Raw genomic sequence first — 23,293 nt, forward strand, 5'->3', positions numbered from 1 at the left:
TTATCCCTCTTCTAAAGACAGACCCCGACCACCAAGATGCTAAGTGAGTTGGGTAAGACAACTCCAAGGGTGCAGGGAACTGAATGTGGACTTGCTGAATACCAAATTACCCTCACAACGGCCCTAGCTCCTGAAGTAAGCACACTACAGCAGATGTGCTAAGGTGAATTCTGCCACATTGCTTAAGGATCTAGAGAGACAGAGTTCAAGCTCTCCGTATCTGTAGGCACAACAATAATGACAAACTCTTCAACGACAGGCCAAGGCAGAAACTCTGAGGTGGCCTTTAGCCAGTTTTCTTAAATCTTCCTTCTCTTACGAGTGAGTAGTTACTGATTTGTCATTTGACACGTATAAAAAAGGAAGAAAAAGAAATGTATATGAATCTTTCCAGGATCTTTAAAAAAAAACATTAGAGACTGATACTTAACAGTGCAAAGAAATCAGTGTCACAGTAATTGCCTGTGCACTGAATAGCTTCCCAAGAACACTGCACCTCTTTCAGCAGCCTATTTTATTTCTTTCTTGTCTATAGACCTCCACTGTTTTGATGGAGTTGATACCCATATATTACATTTCAGCGAAGGACAATAAATCTCATGTATCTCCATTTCTACTCCTGGCCACTAGGCACTCTACCAGGACTTACCCTAACACTCTAAACCATCTAAGCAGTGTCCAAGAAAAAAAAAAAAAAAAAAGGTTAAAAAAAAATTCAGCCTGCTATGTAAATATTTTCCCCATCAGCTCAAACTCCCGCCTGGAAACAGATTTCTTTTTAATTTTGGTTGGCCTAAATTTCAGACGATCTCACATCAATAGCAGATTTCTGCATATAAAACTGTCAGTATCTCAAAATGCTAATTTACAGCTTTGTAAGGTTAAAATTAAAGTGCAGTTTCACAGGAAAGTGGAGATTTCCAGTCTTCTGAAAGATCCAGGAGTCACTTTTAGTCTAAGAAGGGTTGTGTATTCAATTGTGGAGATTTCAGAGAAAGTGGAAGAGGGAGATGTGAGGCACAGGCGTAATTTTCAGACATCGCTTTTCCAGCATTTCTCGCTTTCTGCTTTAAGAACTCTCCATGTCCAGTGTTCTGGCTACTGCAGATCCTGTTTGGATAACATTTTCTCACCTACTATGTGACAAAGCTAGAGCCCTAGCTGGGGGCTGCAAATTCCACTCTGGAAGCCACATGCTTAAAATTCAGGCATTTCAGTGCTTGGCATTGTGCTACAGTCCCTCTGTGAATCTGGCCCTAATACACCAATCTGCAGCGATCTCTCCATCTGTCTGGACTTTCCATTATCTGTGTAAAAAAGGTAACATAGGTAATAAGTAAGGATGAGTAATCATTTGTTCATTATTTTAGTGTTTTTAACCTGCAGGATACTTAATAGTTAGTATTATGTTGTGTCCTAGCAGCAGTACTTTAGAAAAATCTGAATAACTCACATGCAAAATCACTGATCTGGCTGTATATAAAATAAATTCACAATGAGAGGCAGAGCATTTAGAAATTTTTCTGTAACCTTGAAAGCAAAGGATTTAGTTAGCGAAAACTTAGAAAACAAACTACAGTCTTCATGTTTTTACTGGGTCCAGCTGGGATGGAGTTAAGCTTCTTCACAGTAACCCCTATGGTGCTGTGTTTTGTATCTGTGACTAAAACAGCTTTGATAACACACCAATGTTTTGGCTATTGCCAAGCAGTGCTTGCACTGCATCAAGGCCTTCGCTCTTTCTCACTCTTCTCCCCCAGAGAGTAGGCTGGGAGTGGGCAAGATATTGAGAAGAGACACAGCTGGGACAGCTAACCCCAGCTGACCAAAGGGATGTTCCATACCAGTAACATCATGCACTTAAAAAAATGGGGAGCGTTTGTCTTCGAAGGTAGCCATTGCTCAGAGACTGGCTGGGCATCGGTCTGCTTTTGGGAGATGGTGAGTGATTGCATTTGTATCACTTGGGTTTTTTATCTTTCCTTCACTTATTAAGCTGTCTCTATCTCAACTCATGAGTTCTCTTGCTTTTGCTCTTCCTATTTTCCCCACTGTCCTGCTTAGGAAAATCAGGGGGAGCAAGCAGCTGTGTGGTTGCTGGCTGGGATCAACCCACAACAGTCCTTTTTGGCTCCTGAACAGGGACTCAAAAAGCTTCAAGATAACGACAGATTTCATCAGAGTGTGCCAGACTGAATTTACAGCTGTTATACCTGTTCAGCTGTTACTTGTTACTTGTTCAGTGTTACTTTGTGTTGCTGGTCATGATGTTGACTCTCTTGTTCTTGGTGCCGATCAGTTTTTTTCTCTCAGTTGCTCTATTTCTTGCTCCCTTTCTTCATGTATGTCAAACTCAAGAGCTTGTTGATGGCTGTTTTCAGCTTTTGCTGTTTGCTTTGCTGTTCATCACTTTCTTTTGCTTTGCCTGGGAAAGCCATGATAAAACTATTGGCCTGGAACCTAATCTGGTATTTGGCCCCTGCACTGCTGCCATCCCAGTACTCCAGGAATCATCTCATGGAGACAATTAGCAATTACACCTTTTTCCTCTTCCGCTCTGGGAGGCCCTTTGTGGAGTAAATGAAGAATGGCATCTTCTTCTCCAGGACAGAGTTTTCAACCCTTGTTGCAATGGCCCTTCAGTTTCTTGAACATTCCAACGCAACCAGAAGGTTGTATTGGTGCATGCAGTGACACCGATTTTGGCTTTTCGTAAAGCTAACCAACCAGCTGGGAATGCCACACAGGAACATGCCCTGAGGCAGCCAATTCCCAGGTGGCAAGGTGTAGAGGAGAATTGGGGCAGGAGTCTAGAACAGTTTTCACCTCCGATGGTCTGGGACTTCTGAACAGACGTGGAATCCTGTTGAATTGTCAGAATACTTGAAGGACGGATGCCTTGCATATACCATAAAGACACAACTTCCGGCAATGGGGTAGGCCTATGCCTATGCTCAAAGGAATGAGGTGGTCTCTGGATCTGAGGCCACACAAACAGATACTGGGGATAAATCAGAAATTCAACCTTCAACTACAGCAGTTGTTCCTGCAGTCAAGAAGAAACAATGGAAGCACAGTTAGTAAAGGAGATAGAAGCTCCTCCTGAGGGAGAGCAGGAAGAAGAGATCACGGACTGTCCAGAAGGCAGACATGTCCAAGCATCACCCAAGGAGGTAACTCATGCCAAAGAGGCCCCACTGTATAATAAATAACCAGAAAATGAAAAACAATATGCCCTATTTACTCATGGGCCCTGTCATATTGTGGGAAAACAATGGAGATGGAAAGCTGCTGTGTGGAGTCCCACAAGACAAGTCACAGAAACTGTCACAGGCAAAGGCAAATTAAGCCAGTTTGCAGAATTGAAAGCCATCCAGCTGGCCCTAGACATTGCCGAAAGAGAAAAGCGTCCAGCACTCTATCTCTTACACTGACTCACGGATGGCGGCAAATGCCCTGTGGGGGTGGCTACAGCAACAGAAGCAGACTAACTGTCAGCACAGAGGTAAGCCCATCTGGTCTGCTGCATTGTGTCAAGACGTTGCTGCCTACATAGAGAACCTCATTGTAAAAGTACATAGATACTCACATGCCCAAGAGCCATGCAACTGAAGAACACCAGGCTGCCAGAATTGAAATGGCTAAGGTGGACCCAGACTGGGAACATAAGGGTGAGCTATTCATAGCTCAATGGGCCCACGACACATCAGGACACCTAGAAAAAGATGCAATGTATAGATGGGCTCATGATCGAGGGGTGGACTTGACCCTTGAAGCCATTGAGCAGGTTATCCATGAATGCGAAACATGCACCATGATCAAACAAGTCAAGTGGGTAAAGCTTCTCTGCTGTGGGGAGAACACTGGTTGGGAAAGAGAGCGTGGGTTGCTCATCCCTCAGGAAAAGGCAAACCCGTTTGTGGGGTTCCTTTTGCCGAAGGGCCAGGGTGCACTTGGTGGGTAATGAAAGAGGATGGAGAAACCCGGTGTGTACCACAAGGACATTTAACCTTGGGGTAAAACAATCCATGATTTGAATTGTATGCCATAGCTGTATGTCAAAGTACTACAGCAGGAGCCACTCAAACGAACTGAGGAAGAGCCTTGTAAGGAACCAGGCAAGATGCAACTGGTTTCAATGTCCAGCAACCCAACCCAACACACCAGGCTCCTATTAAAGCTGTATTGCTCCTTTTTTTTTTTCTTTAATCTTTTCCAAAGTATCTCTGCTTTTCTTTATGCAAAGTGCAGGATTTCCCTCTCCAAACGTGCACTTGGCAGTAACATTTCCTTACTCTTACATAGCACTAACTAGAGTAACTAGAGCAAGGCAATTGTAGTAATTTCAGATTTATACTACTGTAAATTAGAAGAGCAGGTTCATGTGTCTGATTTGTCTGAAATGTAGACTCTCTTCTCCCATACTTACAATGTTATAGCAATGTCACTAAGATGAAACAACAGATTGTAAAGTCATAAAAATAGATAAATTATCATAGTGTCACTGCTATGACATAGCACTGGATAATCAGTAAGATGATTTGTGTCCTTGTGTGCTCACAGGTCTTATCTTGTTCACAGGAAATAAAAATGGTTGTTGCCGAGTACTTTATTTCAGAATCCATTAGCAGAACTTGTTACTGAAAGATTGGAGAGTGCATCTCAGAAGACTGAGAAAAGGAAAAGACAGATCAATAATCATATTTGAGATTACACTGATCCAGAAAAATTTCAAGGGTTTGCTCACATTTCAAAATATGGAGTTTGTCTGTTGGTACCAGAAGGAACCCTGCTCCTGGTACTCTTTATTTTGTGAACCAGTAAGCATCAGTCATCTTTTTGTACCTTTCTCCCCTCTTACACCAGCTACCGCATGTTCGAATGGCTGACAACAACCCCTTTTGGATACTTACTGAAAACACTGAAGATAAACTTCCTCTAATACTGCAGTTACATTCTGAAAAGCGATTATTTCAAGCGGTAATGTCCTAGCTAGAAAAATCTATTCTGAGACACTACCTTTGTGCTCATTGCTGAGGTTTTCTACTAAAGCAAAAATGGGGAGAGGAAAAAAAAATGCTTTTACTAACACAGAAAAAACAGTAGGGCTATGAACATGACACGGAGTCATGGCTCGTATACCATATCCTTGTGAACCTCTATTGAAATAACTTGAAGAAAATAAAAAGTGCACCTGTTTCGCTTTGCCTTCTCTAGGCCTCATACATTTAGAGGAACAGCAATGGATCTGACCAGTTCGTGTTTTAAGTAAGTCTGTACTGTCAGTAACAGCGTATAAGCCACAATGAGTACATAGGCAGCTTTCTGGTGAGGCTGTAGAACTGGCAGGCAGAAGAACAGACAGTGTTCAGTAATACAGCAAATTGGATTAAAAATTGCCCCGACACAAATCAGGAATGATAAGCCACAATTTTCACTAACTCAACTAACAGAAAACTCACTGGGTATTTTTTTCAGTTTAAGTTATTTAATAGTGATTTTTATTACTATTATTTATGTCAAGATAAACATATGAAAACACCCGTTGTGGAAATGACAAAGAGAGACAAGTTGTGCAATGTCTGCTAATTTCATCTAATTGTGATATTTTAACTCCCTTTCCAGCACTGATCTCCTTTGCCTCCTACCTAACGTTTTGCTTCCACTCTATTACCTAAGCACTTCATTAACTTATGCACTAGCCTAACTGATGAATGTTGGAGATCCTGCACATAGTTATTCCTTCATCCTAGAACATACAGTTCCTTTCAAAGCATGTTGGCTCTTTAAAGATGTTCATGCAGGCAGTGAGGTCTAGTAATAGGATTAACTCCGCTCAACCAAAACAGCTATCAGCTGAGCAGTCAGATTAACAAGATCATCTCACATGTTGCATGACATCTTCTTTGCTAATTCCAAACAGCAATTTCCAAGACGAGGTTAAAACATGCTATAAAGACAAGATGAAATGGTAAGAAACAACAGCTTAAAACATTGTATTTCCCAGGCAAACTAAAATCACACAGAACAACATAAATGTTATTTGTAAGTGAGGGGCTGCTCCACAAGTGAAGGTGAAAATCCCTTCCACATCCCAGGAATGCTTCTTTAACTGACATTTCTTACCCAGAAGTAGAAAAATATTATTTATACTGCCGAGGCGAACAAGTAAGGCAAATATAAAACATATGGGAGGGATGTTAAATACCTCACTTCAAGAAGCCAGCTAGATGCTGCACCATACCCAATCTGTTGCAGAGGATCCTAAATCACTTGTTATATGCCTCCTATATTAAGCTAACAACTGCGCTGCAGTTGACAGGTTCTCAGCAGATCTGAATGATCCATCAGCCAGAAGCAGCTTGGTTACAGCACTGTAGATTCTGGCAGGGACTGAGTTAGAACCAGCTTGGATGTATCTCCACCACGTTGTAGTCAGAAACCCACACAATACCCACGTTTACTCTGGTCCAGCTATCTTAACTACAGAGACTCTCTTCCCCATTTAATTCTCCAACTGAATTCACAGATAAACCTTACCCAATCACTTCCCGAAGCAGCCAGGCTGGCACATCAAACCTCCCTTTCTGCATCAGCTAGTCTAACAGGTACCTCAAACCTGCCTCATAAAGGATGTACAAGTCACATGGTTGAAATATAAAAAGATACAGCAAGGCAAAGAGGTGCTGTGTAAAGAGACCAGCTGTGGTCTTTTTACAACATTTTGTTCAAAGTTGAATGAAAGTTCTGGGACAGTTCTCCCAAACTACAACAGTGTCCAAGCCTCGGAGCTGCAGTGTACCATGCTGGCTAAGCAAGGGAGTAAAACATTCATATGGTGCCATTCTTTACATATCAAAGGCTGCAGTTTCAGCTTCGCACTAGCAGACGGAGAAGTTATTGTAGCTTACATCATCAGAAAGAACAGTCCACCCAACAATCTGTTGTCAGACTCACAGGCTCTCATGCTTAGCAGTTTTTCGGCAGCGGAATACAAGTCTCAAGCTGCTTTGCTTCAGGGAAAACTAAAACTGTTCTACAATTTAAAAAGCAAATAGTTTTTATTTATCCTAGAGACTGAAGCACATAAATGCTCTCTGACCATAAATGAAATTTACACTTTGACAGCAGCAGAGAAGGAGCTTAATTACAATGACAATATAAATCAGTCTAGCCAATGTTCTCATTTACTATGCCAAAGATTTCCTTCTGAATTTTTATGCTTGAACTAGACCCAAGTAGCAAGAAAACCATAAATCCCCAGCTTATAGTGGGGTTTCACAAGGGATTTGACCATCAACAGCTTGTACATGAAGCATGTGACATTACAAATTCTTACTTTTGTGGAGGGAATCCACCAGCTGAAGATAACTTTAGGATTTACAGATGAATGATCTGAATTTTCACTGTATGATCATCACCCGCTCCTATCGCCCCAGTCTGTCACCATTAATTCAGATACTACTAGAGAAAGCTCAACAGCAACGCCCAGCTTTTTAAATAGCCCACAGGGTATACTAATATATCAGCCATTAACAACCGTAACAGCTACTTACTCCACAGTACCGATCATCACTGAATATCTGTGGTGGCAGTGGATTGCCTTGCGCAGGCTGCCTATCCTCAGGAATATTTTTATACATCCATTGTCTTTTCTCCTCTGACATTGTGATATCCACTTCTTCAAACTCTATGCGATTGGCTTCCAGAAACCTCACCACATCTTGCTGCCTCTTCTTTATCTAGATGAAAGAAAATTAAAAAAAAAACAAACAAAACAATACTCAGAGCAAATCCACCATAACTCAGACGTGCTTACAAACCTGAGATCATTCCTCCTCTCCCGTCCCACTTTCATGGGATGGGAAGTCACAGACTAAGGAAGATAAAGGAGAACATATTTTTTTCAGTTTTAAATTCATAAAAGTTAAACACTTGTTTATTTACAAGTTGGCAAAGGTTATACTTCCTCACCTCATTTCTAGAAAGCTGTCTCTTTAGTTAAATTGGGGGAATTTCAGCCTTTACAGTCGAAAGATGCTTTAAAAAAAAAAATCTGCATGGGACTTCAGAAGGAGGAATTAAAAGAGGCAGCTTGTTTTCAAAGACATTAGGGCCTATATTTTTTAAGTATACAGGCACCACTTACCAAGGTAAGCAACACGGCAAGCCCCAGAAGAATCTAATCCGTTAAGTGTTCATTGAGATAAACATGTTGGTACAGCTAAAAAAAAAAACACCTCAGCTACACACATTTTTGTTTTCCTAGACACCTACACGTCTTTTAAAAATGCAGCTTGATGGTTCCCTGAACAAGGCTTGTTGAATCTTTAATTAAGAGTGTCTGTCTGCATAATACACATGCCTAAAAATAAGCATGATCTCATCTCTTGAAAATTAACTTCACTGCAAAAAAAATGTATGAGGTTTGTACTAAATGTATGGGGTTTCTGCCCCTCAAGGAGATCATCATCTTTATACAAAAGCCTAACAGGCCGAACACTGGCCTCATTTTAGCTCATTGTAGCTAACTGAGATCAACCCTTAACAGCTAGCTGGGCTTCAAGCAGATACACTCGGGTGAAGACTACTTCTCCCTCAAATAGCACTTGATATCAAGATAGCAACCTTTGAAATGAAAGTCTGTAGGGCCAAGGAAAGCCACCTGGGCTCATTCAGCTAGGTCTGCTCTGTATTCTCGTCAGTCCATATTGTACTTTTTGCATCTACTTAATGAAACTAATTCTTTCAGAAAGGAACTATAAAATATATGCTGTATTTTTTTACAGTTATCATCAACAGCGTTATTTGAAGAAAAAAAAATAATACAGCTTTAATATTTTTACAGTATTCCTGGAGTGTCAGATCCACGCAGTTGCTGACTGGCATAAAGCCCAGGTGGATGAATCATGCCTTTGGGTATCATATGACCTAGATACTATTTGGAAATCAGAGAATTTTTAAAGTGCATGTGCTAGTTGTTATTGTCACACAACCCATTCTGTCTACCTAAATGCACCACAAAGATACATAACTTTTGGAGGTAAAGCTGATGGAATCATTGTTTCCTTGAAATAAGAGGGTAACCATCCCAAGAAACTGCAAAGACAAAGCTCCTTGATTACTGTCTGTCTTAAGAAGTGGGCTGCATAATAAGTTTGTGTCTGTTATGGTTTGAGGAACCCACAACAATTTAGTGTCATTTAGATAATTATTCTATCAGCCGATGACTCCTGGGAAGGGGAATCGGGGGAAAAAACGAGGAAACCTGAGGGTTGAAATATAAACAGATCTAATAAAAAAAGACTAGATAATTAACATTAGTAACATTAAAGAACCAATATTGATACTGATATCAATATAAAAATATACAAGGATTATACTCAGCCAATTCTATCAGTAGGAAGCTGTGCACTCCCAGCAGTGGACAGCAAATGTTGGACACTGCAAGTGTTACAGATCTGGGAGAAAGAAAAGGGCTCAGAGTTCTGTCACCGGGGCAAGAAGTTCTCAGGATCACAGCCATTAAGGAAGAGAGAGAACTTCTCAGCAAACTTTCTAATTTACATTCAATGCGATGTTCATGGTATGAAATAATCCTGTTGGTCTGCTTGGGTCAAGTGTCCGGGTCTCACTCTTCCTCATCCTTGCACCTGTCTAGCTCAAAACCACAGACCTTGAAAGCCACATACCATAGCTGGCTATAAAGTAAATATTTTCACAAATTCAGACACTAGAGTCTTCTAAAAGTGCAGTTTTCCCAGGATTAGAAGAGAAATCAGTCCTGCGTCACTCAAACCAGGACAGTGTCTTATTCTTTTTCCTTTTCTTACATATTCTGGTGGGTTTTTTTAGGCATATATGAAAGGTTCACTTTTTCATACAGAAGGCAGCTCTTAAAATTGTGTGCAAATAATGCATTATCAACAACAGCAAAATTACTGCATCATCATTGCTGCTGGTACCAAATACAACATGCCTTTCACTGCCTCCCTGAAAATCGCAAAGACAAATTCTGTTGTCAATGTAGAAGCGAAAGACAAAAATATTTTCCTCTTTCACCAAAAAAAGCTGCAAGAGAGGCCCAAAAGAGACAGACTGAGGTTTTCTTGACACGAATATTAAGTATTTGTTCAAACAGAAATGAGACATCTAAAATGACGTGTGAGAGAGGTCATCTCCTTATAGTGGAGTACTGCTAAAACCAATATGAATTCCCTCCTCCTCTGGTCAGAGCAACTAGCAAACTACCGTCGACAATCATTCTTCTAACAGTTTCACAGTACACAGTACCAGAGACCCCCATTGCACAGGCCCAGGTCACATACCAGTGCACATATATCTACATGTACCCATTTTCGTCTACTGTCTTCCAGTAGTCTGTACACAAGTTTAACTGCATCTCAGATTTAATCATATCCCTAATATTTTACTGTTCACACCATGAGAGTTCTCCCACAAACCCAGATTTCTTAATCATTCTTTTTTATTTTTATAAAACTAATTAAGATGTTGAAGTGAAATAAATTGTGGGGTGGGGTTTTTTTTAGCCAGAAGCCTTGCAATTCTCCACACAACATCTGCCTGCGTTATCAGCTGTGGATGTGCCAGCTGCATAAATTTAAGCAAAATGCCCTGAAAATTTTTAGCCAAAAAAGGAGCATCTTCTTCTCCCCCAAGTGATTCAATTCAAGTCTAGAAACTGAAACAAGGGCATTAGTTACATTAAAAATTCTATTAAATTATGCCTTGTTATTTAAGATGGGTGCTCAGAGCATCTGCCACAATAGAAGCCAGCTGATTATTCCCCAAGAAAACCACAGGACCTTTGTCTTCCTCTACAACTGGATCTGTGCCCCAGGAGTGCGTCAGCCTCACAACCCTGCCTGCAGCTCTCATCTGTGGTTACTCTGAACTCTAAAAACTTCCAGCGTTCGACCACATGAAACACCGAGCAAGGACAACATGACACAAAGAGCAGTATCAGTTCTCCCTTCCTCACTAGCTTATCCAGAGGATCTGAGCTCCTGTCAAGAGTCCAGTGGAGAAAAATACAACCTCATTTGACAAACTATGGAGGTGGATACTTCAATCCTCTTTGTGAAACTTAGCCTTGTACCTTGCTGCTTCTGAGGTTTCCAGAGTGTGATGCAACCAAAAGGAATCTGAAAAGAATATTCACATAATCAGAGGTACCACATTCAGAAAAAACTTGGTCCATGGCTATTCATATACCATTTCAGGAAAGCATCTGTATTCTTACAGGGTAGACTGCTTTAGCATCAAAGTATTTTGTTTTTAATACATTTCAGCATACCAGAAGACACTACGAGATACACCATGAAAACATATATCCGTTGTGAAGTTTCAGAAGAAAACACATCCCCCATTAATTTTGTCTTCTATAAAGAGACTGCAGCTTCCATATGCATCCTATTTATCTCATCTCAAACAGGCAGTTTGATGTTGATTTTTTTTGAACTTCCTTATAGTCATGAAAGAGTATTAGCAATAAGTACAACTAGGAACAGGCAACATCATCTCTTTTTATTAAGCAGCAATACTGACTTTGAAATAAAATCTGTGTCTCCTTACGAAATATGATCTTAATCTATCTTTAACATGGTGAAGAAAACTCTGATAGGGTTAATCATAATACGATGTTTGTCTCTCATATTTTTAGTAGGCTGATTGTTTTCTGAACAACATTTCTCTGGGTTTGGTTTTACTGTTAATCTATATTTTTATTGACAAAAGTAAGCCAGGAAAAAACTCCTGGAGACACCTCCATTTTATCCCAGTATTTGAAGCTAGTCTCCTTACTAGGATTGAAAAGCAGAAAAACAGAATGCCTGTTTTGACATGTATAACTGTTAAAATGAGCTAATCACTTGTTCAGTAGCTTGATTTACAAAAAGAGTCTATCTCAGGTAAAGTATCCCAGGTTTTTCCCCTAGTTCTCATTTCTTTATACTGATTTGCAACAGGTAACAGGAGGATATGCTTTCAGACTGCTTTGAAGAAATACTTCAAAGACATCCTCAGGCCAGGCCAGGTGGGACCACTGGGATTATCTGTTCTGACCTTCAGCATCCCTGAATTAATACCTCTTAGGAGTAAAGAGTTTCTTTGGATTTTTTTCTCCCTAAGCTCCATTCCTGAACTGATAATAACAGAGAATCTGCTATCCTGTAAATTTTTCCCATAGTTAATTAACTGCCTTCACTTAAAATATTTGCTTGCTTCTGTTCAGAATTTGCCTCACTTCTGGCTTTCAGACACTTTACTTTTTGTATCTTTGGTTAGACTGAAAACTCTTCTGTTTAAGCTTTATGTTTCCTACACAGCTAATGGGTGTGTGTGGAACAGATCTCCCACCTAACCTGCAGAATAAGCATATTACCATCATAAATCATGTCCACACTGGACCAGAAGTTTAGCAAAATCAGATCACATCCTCTATTCAAAATTCCCCGGAAGCTTCTCATCATTTCCAACAGGTCACAATTTCCTTCTTTTATTCCCCTCTCTCTGTTTCCTGAACCTGTTTTCATAAGATCTTCTGTACTTGAAAGGCTTGCCTACTGACAGCTGCTGAACCAGCAGAGCTTATCATGTGGTCTCTCCATTACCAAATGGCAACGGTATTTCATTATTCTACACTATCTTAACCAAGATATTCAATACACTGCAAAAATCTCATTAGTCCAGGATTTATCTAACCCAGATAGGACAAATACTATACTATACTATAGGCAGATGACTCAAGTAGCAGTATTAATAGGAACTGTGAAATAGCTGTGATTAAAGAGAATTTCTCTGCCTTAATTCATTAGCCTAGTTAATATAAATGGGACAAAGCAGACACGTTCTCAGTTCCAAATCTCTTCAGGGTGTCAGCAGGCATGTTCCTGAGTGTCTGGTCCCCACAAAGCAGACGCAGGAGGTTGGTCTTCTGCTCTGGATTCTTAACTTCCACCATCTGGAGATAAGGCATTCCCTGGGCTTCAGTGCTCCTGCCTTCAAGTGCAGGTACCACTCAGTGAGTGCACTGGCTCCTGAGTGAGATGTGTAGCACCAACTGCCCTGCAGCCTCTTCATCCCAGAACCGAAAGGACCGAAAGCCTAACCTGCACTGTCCACTCATTGCAGACAGATACCAAGAATAAACAGCCTGCCTTCTAATGCAAAATCCCACCCCAAAAAATATTCAGACCACACATGCTGAGAACAAGGCCTTACGATGAGTATCTTCTAAGCCGGCTTGTTAGACCACAAACACAAAGTCTGGCATTTAAAAAAAACAAAACAGAATGCATGTCTAAGTCCACCTCAAAGTCTTGTTTCACAGACTGGCGTATGTCTATCTAGACCTGTGCCTCTAAAGACAAGAGATGGTCCTGCTTGTTCCCTTCCTTCTCTTTCAATCTGGTGACTCTTTCCTGATGCCTGCCCTTACTCCAGAACTGCAGCAGCCACGTTATCCACTCACTGACTCAGCTGAAAAATGAATGTATTGCATTTGGCAGAGGCACCTTTAGGGTGCAGTTTGATGAGACAGCTAAGCAGATCTCACCACTGTCCGTCACTGAGATGACACAATGTTCCTCCCTCCTGCCAAGCAGCTCCTGCAGCTTTCCCTGCACAAGCATAATGCAGGAACCAGGGGAACAAGGGAAAGAGCATCAATAATGTCAGCACCACAATCTCATCGGTTTGTATCAGTAGCAAAACTGCACCCCAAGAAAACGGCTCAGCAGAAGCTAAAGCATGACCAGCTACAGGTATTTGAAATATGAACTGCAAAACCAGCATCTGTGTTACATAAACACAAGCTCCAGCTCACTCCCACAGCCGAAAATATCAAACAGGAGCCTCTGCCTTTACAAGTCATGCAAACATAACCACAGGGATTATTCAGTGTAAAATGCAGATCTAATATAGTTACTGCAGAGGATTACTAACCTTCACTTCTCATACAGATGAGGCTTAATACATACTCCTAGATAATAAGGAGATACTACGCTCTAACAAAGAGATGCAAGCCCTAACCACATCAAATGAGCAGAACTCTAAACAGCGTTAACTGCAAACCTACGCATACCTTCCTTAGAAAAGCAAGGAGGAGGCAATGCCTCTTACAAACACACTAAACAACATCTGCATTCTTTTCTTCTGTTTCTACTGCAGTTCTGCTTTCATACAGAAGCAAATCCTTATGGTCCTGTTACATTTGCAACCTGTAGCGACAGAGACTTTCTGCCAAATTTCTCTTTCTCTGCCTGGCTTAGGAAAGGATCGCACAACTGACCCTTGGCAATTTTCATTGCAGAGAGATGGCAGTGCTGTGACAGACCTTAACAAAGGTTCGTATGATTAATTCATTGCTCTTGGCAGAGGAAAATACAACTCAGCTACGTACCTAGGGGAAAAAGGAGATGAGAAGCTGTGGTGAGGGTAATACAGAAGAAATTTTGAAAATAAAAATAAAAAAGTCATCATTGTGTGACTATTCCCAAAAGTAAAGTAAGTGGCTACCTGCTGTAGCAAATATTGCATTACATGCAATAGAAGGAAAAAACAGTCTCCTCAGAACAGACCTCCAAATAGCTGAAAACACCTTCAATGCTTCATCCTCAAGAAAATATTTCAACGTCCTGGAAATGGACCACGGAACTTTACAATCTGAAAAGAAATAGACCATTCCCTGAAGAGTGGCCACATGCAGCCTGCACTGCCCTGGTCTCCTGCTAGCAGCAATCTTCCGCTTGCACACAGAGACGTAATTAAGGACACGCCATATGAAATACTCTCTTGAACTGGGAGGGCAATCTGTTCGGCTTTACGCAAAATAAGTTTGCAGGTCCCTGGGAGCTGCTGAGACACTGCTTAGCCAGGCAATCTGCACACCTTTCCCTCTGCGTGGTATATGTATGGTATCTATGAAAGAGTCCGGTATTTAAGAAACACAATTAAAATTTGAGCCAGGTTTGTTTTTTTAAAAGACTCCTAATCACAAGCAGTCAGCAAAGGAAAACATATTATTTTCTTTTTCTATAGAAGACAGTACATTGTTCCATGCCCAATGCCTGCTAACCTTGTATTTTCCTTGTCTGATGTTGCACTATGATAACATGCATTTAGAACTATTTCTGTGTAAGTATGTCTATTACCTTATGTTTATTTCCCTTTCCTGAAGGGAAAAGTTTCTTATTTAAGATAGTTTGTAAGAAACCACTGTCCTCTGTGCAAGTAACAAGGTAACACTCAGAAACATGAAGGAGTTTTTAGCAAGTACAAACACATCTATCACTGCACAAAACAAGAGATGGTGGGAGTTTGCTCAGGGGTTTACTTGGTATTGTTTTGGTAAGCATAAAGGGAAAAGAAAAGGCAGATATGGAACAGGAAAAAGGGGAAAGACTAAGAAAGGAAAAGGAGAAGGTTCTACAGAAATATCAGCTACAGGCAGTGCCATGCAGGGCATCTTTGAGCTGTATGTAGCTGAGAAAGCCTCTACAGTCACTCCCAAGTCTACTTCTTTTGATTTCTTCTGTATTTCAGGAAACAAGACTTGCCAATGATGTACACAAATGAAGTAAGTGATTCTATCATCATTTTCTTCTTGCAGTAGGAACAACGTGTTCCTACAGCGTTGAAAATCCACTTACATGTGAGTCTCTGATGGACAGGAGGAAACCAGATGCTATGAGAACCAAATCTTGGCTTATTACTTCCCATCAAAAGAGTAAGAATAACAGTGAAGCTGGATCTATCTTCCAATTAATGACATGAATTTGTATCTCGTTGCATCAATGTGAAACCAAAACAACAAAAAAAAAAAAAACAGCATTGCTTGTGGAAATAAAAAAATGGCTAAACCAAAGTGAAACTTGAAGACTGCAACAGGAACCGAACCAGAAGCTGGAAGTCCTACTGAGTGTACAGGCAGACAGTTCCAAATCAGAGAGACCTTGAGGGCCCAGCAGCCAGAGGACTCCACGTAGACCATGAAACGTAATGAAAGCATTCCCAGCCTCCCCTGGCAAGCAGCAGGTGACCACCAGATTGAAGATCAGGATGCACAGTTGGTTGTTCCAGTAGGGAAGCTTGCAAAACCTACCACCAGTTTGGATCGTAACCTACAGCAAGAGCTCCATTCTGTGGAATTACGCCATCCTGAAAACTTTCACATTTCGATTTGACAAAATGCACACTGGAAATTATATTGGTGCTACAGATACAGGATCTTTCCTAGTCATAGGTATTCTCTTGTGAGGACACTGGGAAGGCATTCAGCTGGGCCTCTAGCTAAGACAGAGGACAGATTACTGGAGCAAGCTAGTAACTTGGTCTTTTTTTAAAAATGTCTCAGCCAACAGTGAGCCAAGAAGTTTCAAAATTACTAGAATTATATGCCAGGATTGTTTTTTTTTTTTTTTTTTTTGAAACAAGGTTGGGAATCCTAGTGGCTGGCACAAAAGACAAGAGAAACTTTAAGCAGCCTGGAAGACTTCAGGGATTCATAAAGTGTATTTTCAGCTATCAAAAACTTCACCTGATGGAACCATCCTGCAAGACTAGAATAATTCATTTCGAAAGACAAACAATTCAAACCCTAGCTGGCAGCTAGCTTCTTTCAATAGATAGATGGTTTTGTTTGTAATTTGCCATACGTTTCAGTAATTCAAGAGAGTGGTTAAAAAGAAAATGTTATTTTCATGCATTTTTACAACAGAAACCTCTCTAAGTTGCCAGAGAATAATTTAAATCTCCTGTTTGGCATTCTATATTTAACTCCTCCTCATACTACTCTTTTGTCAAAGTGGCATATTTATAGCAAGTATTTTGCATCATGAAAGAAACCCTTTCAACAAGCAACATCTATCTTCCTTTTCAAAATGTATACTACACATAAATACAAGCACGATAACTGCAACCCTTATTAATTCAGCTACTCTTTAGTACCTCCTAATTAAATGCAAGTTGTTCTCTGATCTCCGTCCTATATTACGTTTATTCATATGTTTATTTCTTTTGATTTCTGTAAGGTACTTGATTCTGAAGAATATCCTTTGGTTCCCACTAAAGTCCCCGCTCAGCAAGGTAATTGAGAAATATAAAGTCAACTACTGGAAACTCAGTCCTTAGTCCTGCAGCGATGAACAGAAAATTGACCTTTGAATCTCACAGTTCCTCCTGCAGAGTTAGGAGAGCAGGCAATAGTTTGGTGTCTTGCACATGGAAGTCCAACACTTTGTTAATGTGAATCAAGCTTGCCTGGTAGAATTATGATTTTGTGGAGGGAAGAAAAAACACAATAATTATGTTTTGTTTCTTTATTTTCTTAAAATGTATTAAATATTTGGTAGTTGTTTAAAGTTCACTGAAATAGCATTGAAGAGAGCAGTTTGATAAGCAAGTTTTGGAAAGCAAGAAAATGCTATAATACTCATATAAGTCAGCAGTGTGCCCTGGCAGCCAAGAAGGCAAACTGCATCCTGGGGTGCATCAAACACAGCATCACCAGCCAGTCAAAAGAGGTGATTAACCCACCATATTTAGCCTTGGTGTGGCCTCACCTTGAATACTGTATGCAGTTCTGGGTCCCACAATCTAAGAAGGATGTGAAGGTCCTTAAATGCATTCAGAGGAGGGCAGCAAAGCTGGCGAGAGGGCTGGAAGGAATGTCCTATGAGGAGCAGCTGAGGACTTTGGGCTTGTCTAGTTTAGAGAACAGAAGACTGAGGGGCGACCTCATTGGTCTCTACAGCTTCCTGAGGAGGGAAAGGGGAGAGGGAGGTGCTGAGCTCTTCTCCCTGGTACCCAGTGACAGGATGTGCGGGAATGGTTCAAAGCTGCATCAGGAGAGGCTCAGATTTGACATTAGGAAGCATTTCTTTACCAAGAGGGTGGTCAAACACTAGACCAGGCTTCCTAGAGAGGTGGTCGATGCCCCAAGCCTATCAATGTTTAAGAGGCATTTGGACAAAGCCCTTAATAACATGCTTTAACTTTTGGTCAGCCCTGAACTGGTCAGGCAGATGGACTAGATGATCGTTGTAGGTTCCTTCCAACTGAAATATTCTGTTCTACTTTAAATTCTGCAAAGAAAAATAAAATTTTAAAAACAAAAAATCCCCCTAACAAGAAATTCACAGACATCTCCCATTATGTAAGATGTTTATCACCTAAACTTTCAAGATGAAGACACACAATTGTCTTTTTTTTTGTGACATAGTGAGTCAGCAGAGCACTGAAAGTGTTGTGAACTAGTTCTATGTATTTATCAGTCACATTGTTCTGTAACAATGAATAAAGCATCCCTAGCCGTATTTTCTGTACTTATTGCAAATGTGATATAAAAGCAAATTTCTCGGCACTTAAAAAAAAAAAAAAATAGGTCATGTTTCTTCTTTCTCATTAGCTTTAAGCACAAAAACCCAGTGGCATAGGAATCTTTCTCTCTCAGAATGGATAAAAACACCTAGCAGCCCATAAGACACAATAAGTAATTAGCCCTGTTTTGTCTGGGTGGGGTTTCAGTTCTGTTAGCTTGAGATGTAAGTCCTGCTGGCCACCTCCTACCCTACCTGAGAGGCTGCACCCTCTATATTTTGTCACTCGGGACCCACAGCCCAACACTCAGTTACACCCAAATGCAGCTCCAGCTCTTTCTGAAACACGAGCTAGGTGATGAAGAACGTAGAGCCGTAAGACGCCACATGCAGCAGGGAGTCTACTGACAGTATGGTAGAGTTTCAAAGAGACATTAAGGCAAACTCCAAGACTACAGTACTGCCTAGCCCAGAAGTGGCATACTGGGTTTCATGGAGAACCTTGTTCCCACATAGGTCACGTCCATATTTTTTCCACACAGCTACTAATCCCCCATGATGAATTTGAGAGAATGACGGGACCCTTGGAAAAAACATCTGGCCTTTCCCGAAGAAGGGCCAGAAGGATTTATTTGTTTTCTCATCCTGAAGGATCAGGGATATTATGATTCCAACACTCTCCAAAGAATTTGAAAAACAAGCTTGTGAAATAAAGCTGTCAATACTTTCACTATTTTCTCCTGACAGTTACTATCCACACAGCACAGATGTGTCATTCTGCCAACTACAGATATACACACCCCTGATAATGCACTTTAAAATAACAGCAGGAACAGGAATGCTAAGTCATTCAGAATTTGTTGTGCTAAGTTTTTACAGATATTTACAGGTTTTCCCAGCAGTATACGAAATAGCAACAAAAAAATGCATTTGTGGCTCTAGATAAATGTCAGGTTTCAGATAAAATGGGACTGTATTACTACAAAGTCCTATCAGTATGTTTTTGTAAAGCTCGGATGATGGATTTTGTTGATATCATTCTCTAAACTAGGACTGACTGCCACTGCTGTTATTCAGATCAATAACAGAATTACCTTTGACTCAACTGAGAGCAGAACAAGGCTTCTAACTTTATTAACAAATGTCAACGTTATTTCTCTTTCAACAAAAGCAACTATATCCCTGTAGCTTGTGTGCTCTTGCAGCTCCATTTGTGCAAATTCCCTTCTCTTTTATACTTTCTGCAGCCCCATTTCTTAATGACTAGCTACATCCCCAAACACAGCAGCCATCTGGTTATTATCCCATAAACTGCAGACACATCTCCTGTGAGGTCAACAGGAGTCACCTCCACATAGCCAAAGGTATCGCTGAATACTGTGCTGAATAAACCCACAGATTTTCAGACTCTCCTGGGGCCTGATGCTGGGAACCTTTACCAGAAAACAGACCTTGCTGCAGGCCAGCCAGTCTCAATGGGTAGGATGGGACTGCTTGCACATCAGGGCCTCCAAGGCAGCTGTCTTCTCTGATCAAAGACTAGTTTTGTATCTCCTTTCTAACTAATTTTAGCTTCCTAGCAGGTTCCTACTGAGGAATTTGACGCTATCTAAATCCTTCAAATGCCGCTCCTGTCACTGCTTCTAAATAAACGTACCAAATCACTCAATTGGAGATGCTTCAGGAAGATTGTCTGACCTTAGGAGATGCAGATCCAGATCAAAGGTTTAATGCATACGTGAATTGTGTTTCTTTAGATTAGATGGGGATGATAATTTCACTATCCCTGCAGCAAAGTAATGACAGGTTTCAGTTGCTGATACTCCATTGTTCCTCAGATCAAAGGAAGCTTTCTTTCAAATGAAGACACACACAAATTCACTTGCCTTTCTCTGAAAAATCCAGACCCCAATTCCATGATTAAGAAACCAGTCTTTAATTGATTTGTAATGTTACTATTAAATTGTTCCAAATAATCACTCATAAAGGTTTTAATAGCACAGATAATACCCAATATCATCCTCTGCTGTATATGAAAACGTCAGGAAATAAAACAAATTTGTGAAAGTTGTGACGGACTTCCACCATTACATTCTGATTCATTTATTTTCTGAGTCACATTCTCTTGCTTCAGCTGGTGAATTCATTCTCTTGCTTCAACCCCGCGAATTCAGAAGACCTGTGTTACGTAGCAGATCGGTGAAAAGGATCACAACAGGCCATATCAGGCCAGACAGAAGATAAAGTTCTGTCTTTTTGTATAAGCATAAAAAGCCAAAAGCCAACAGGAAAAGCTTAGCAGCATGTGTGAAGGGAACATACACAACCACATGTTTTGATGTGTATTCAATACAGAGTACAAGTTCATGGTTTCGGGGCTCTGCCTACAAAAAAAAAAAGCTTTGAGAGTAACCCTGATGGCAGAGTTTGCAGCACAACAATCCCATGAAATGGGACATTCAGAAAGCCAGAAACTGCATCTGCTTAAAGCTTTGTCACAAGCAGAAGCTTGCTACCCTCCTCTTGCCAAAAGTTGTCACCACCTCTGCAACAGTGGCAAAACTGGACACATCCTGGCGCTGCAGATGCTCAGTTTCACAGTCCAATGTACTACTAGCCTGCCTTCAGCACCCATGAAGGCAACACCTGTGAAGGCTGCAACCAAAGAGGCCAGACTGCAGGGACGCGTTCTGCCCTGAAGCTCTGCAGCAGGCAGGAGAGCAACTTTGAAGTTACAGCAGTAAGGTCTTAAACTAGCCTTGTCAGAGCTCTCAGATAAAAATCTTCATAACATTGCTCCCACTGATGTTAACCTTTTTCCTATGTAGGAAGGAAAATATTTATGCCACTGTATGTCCCCATTAGCCAGCACAATTATATTGGTATAACTATTTTGATGTTTTGTAAGCACCTCATTATCTGAAATAAGTTACGTAAGTAAAGCTCTTAAGTGTAGGCCAGACGCATGGAATAACAGAGACAGCTGAGCAAGCACCACAATTTTAACACTCTAGCTTACATAGAAGACAGACATCCATGGTTACAATTCCATAAGGTCCAGCCGTTCAAATAAAGGAGCAGTCATTTTTGACAGGGCCCTGACAGATGCTGACGTACCTTGAACAACCAATGTGAGGCACGTTATCTTTATTTCTTTTCTGGGGATGCAAAAATCAGTGGTTTACTTTTACCACTAATATGATAAATAGCATCTATCAGTGATTCCAAGGTTAAGAAACATACACACACACACATATAGATTTAAACATACATAACATACACACACACTAAATATCAAAATATATATATGTGTATGCAAAAATGCACATCTACATACATATATTCAAACAAAACGCAGGTTGACACATTTGCAAAGGTCCCTCCCAGGCATTAAGTTCTGCAAGCTTATTCCTTGCAGTAAAATGAGAAACGTCTTGCTGTTTCCCATGTTGTCTTACCAGGAATGGTGGGGATAAGTTATCCAGAGGTAAATAAGCAAAACCAACATCAACAAATCCTGGAACTCTTAACTGTCAAGACAAGCTCTATCCTACCCCAGGGAAATGGGCAACAACAGAAGGGCATGCTGTTATTGATGATTAACACGAGGCACCAAAAAAACTGAGCCTCCTAAGAGCTTCTCTTCATAAATTAGCTGGCAGGACAGTTACTCCCCTCCCTCCATGCCAAATTCAATTACTTTATAGTGAAGTACAGTATTAAATTTAGACTAAACAAGCTTGTTTACTGTTGTAAAATCCAGTTGTTTTTCTCTTCTCCCACTAACTAGATAGAAATAACTTCTTTTAAGAATGTTCCTCATCACTATAGTTCTTATCACCCCAAAAGAAGAATATCCACATGCTTTAGACTCAGCCCCTTCAGACTGGTGACAAATAACTCTAAAGTAACACACCTGAATGAAACGACTGCCACAGCCTTGAACAGAAGTATCAAAAGATTTCACCCCAAAATACTTTATAGATGGAGGCCTAAAGCCCAAGAAAAACAAAAAAAGCAGGCTTTGTATCCATGCTCTCTTGCTATGAGACAAACTATGTTAAATGAGTTGCCTCCATTATGTTTGTATCTCGGCTATCCCTTCCTCCCAGTCAAAGCACCTGAAGTTCACCAACAAGTTTGAGTTGTTCCTTGAAAGATCAGGTCACCCTTTGCTCACCTACATGAGTCCCACTGAAATGAATCTGATGTTTGTTTTTAGAAATGAGAGTCAACAGTGACTTAGGTTTCTGAATTGACTCCATCTGCCCATCCAACAGGTGCTGACTCAATATCATACCAACCCCAGGAGAGAAGATTAAGGAAGTGATCTCATGGCTACAGAGGAACTCAGAAGCTCCTCCAAGCTATTACAGCTAACTGCAGACCGTTTCCATTGACAGTCATGGGTAAGAAACACTGCCACCACCTCTACCTTTCCCCTCATCTTGCCAAGAAGGAAATCCACCAACTTAAGGGACATGCAAAATGTCAACTATCTACCTTCTGTAAAACTTACCAAACATTAAGCTGGTAAAAAGCACTGACATACTGGAACATGACCATGGTTTTGGATACAGCAGATTTCCACTAAGAATAGAATCCAAGGACTACCGTATTTCCGTGTTTATTATTCTTCTTATCAAGCTTTCATACTGCAAGCAAAATAAAGATAGCAGTATTTCATTCTGGATAGCCTCCCTTAGGAGTCCAGCACTTGAAGCTGCAGGTGAGAAAACACTGCCCTCAGTGTATTTGCTAGTAAAATGATACAGCCTAGATTACTGGCTTAGTGACAAGTCTTCATCTCCAAACTGAACGGAAATTGCTAAAGACAAAAGCGATCCTGATTTTATACAATAAGACACTTCCTTAAATGCTGACTACTTTCCTCCAGATCCTAATTTCTTCTACATTTCCCTCTTTGGATAAATAGAAATGTCTGAAATAATTAA

General features: G+C 40.6%; 1 protein-coding gene across 1 annotated transcript in view; it reads right to left on the reverse strand.

Moving 5' to 3' along the window:
• Positions 1 to 23,293, reverse strand: part of SH3BGRL2 (SH3 domain binding glutamate rich protein like 2) — a 44,865-nt gene that overhangs the window by 13,158 nt on the left and 8,414 nt on the right. Inside the window, exon 3 of the mRNA XM_074579374.1 lies at positions 7,557 to 7,742. Coding sequence (XP_074435475.1) covers positions 7,557 to 7,742 — 186 coding nt within the window. The remainder of the gene's footprint in view (positions 1 to 7,556; positions 7,743 to 23,293) is intronic.

The sequence above is a fragment of the Larus michahellis genome, chromosome 3 (assembly GCF_964199755.1).
Source record: "Larus michahellis chromosome 3, bLarMic1.1, whole genome shotgun sequence".
Classification (NCBI taxonomy): Eukaryota; Metazoa; Chordata; class Aves; order Charadriiformes; family Laridae; genus Larus; species Larus michahellis.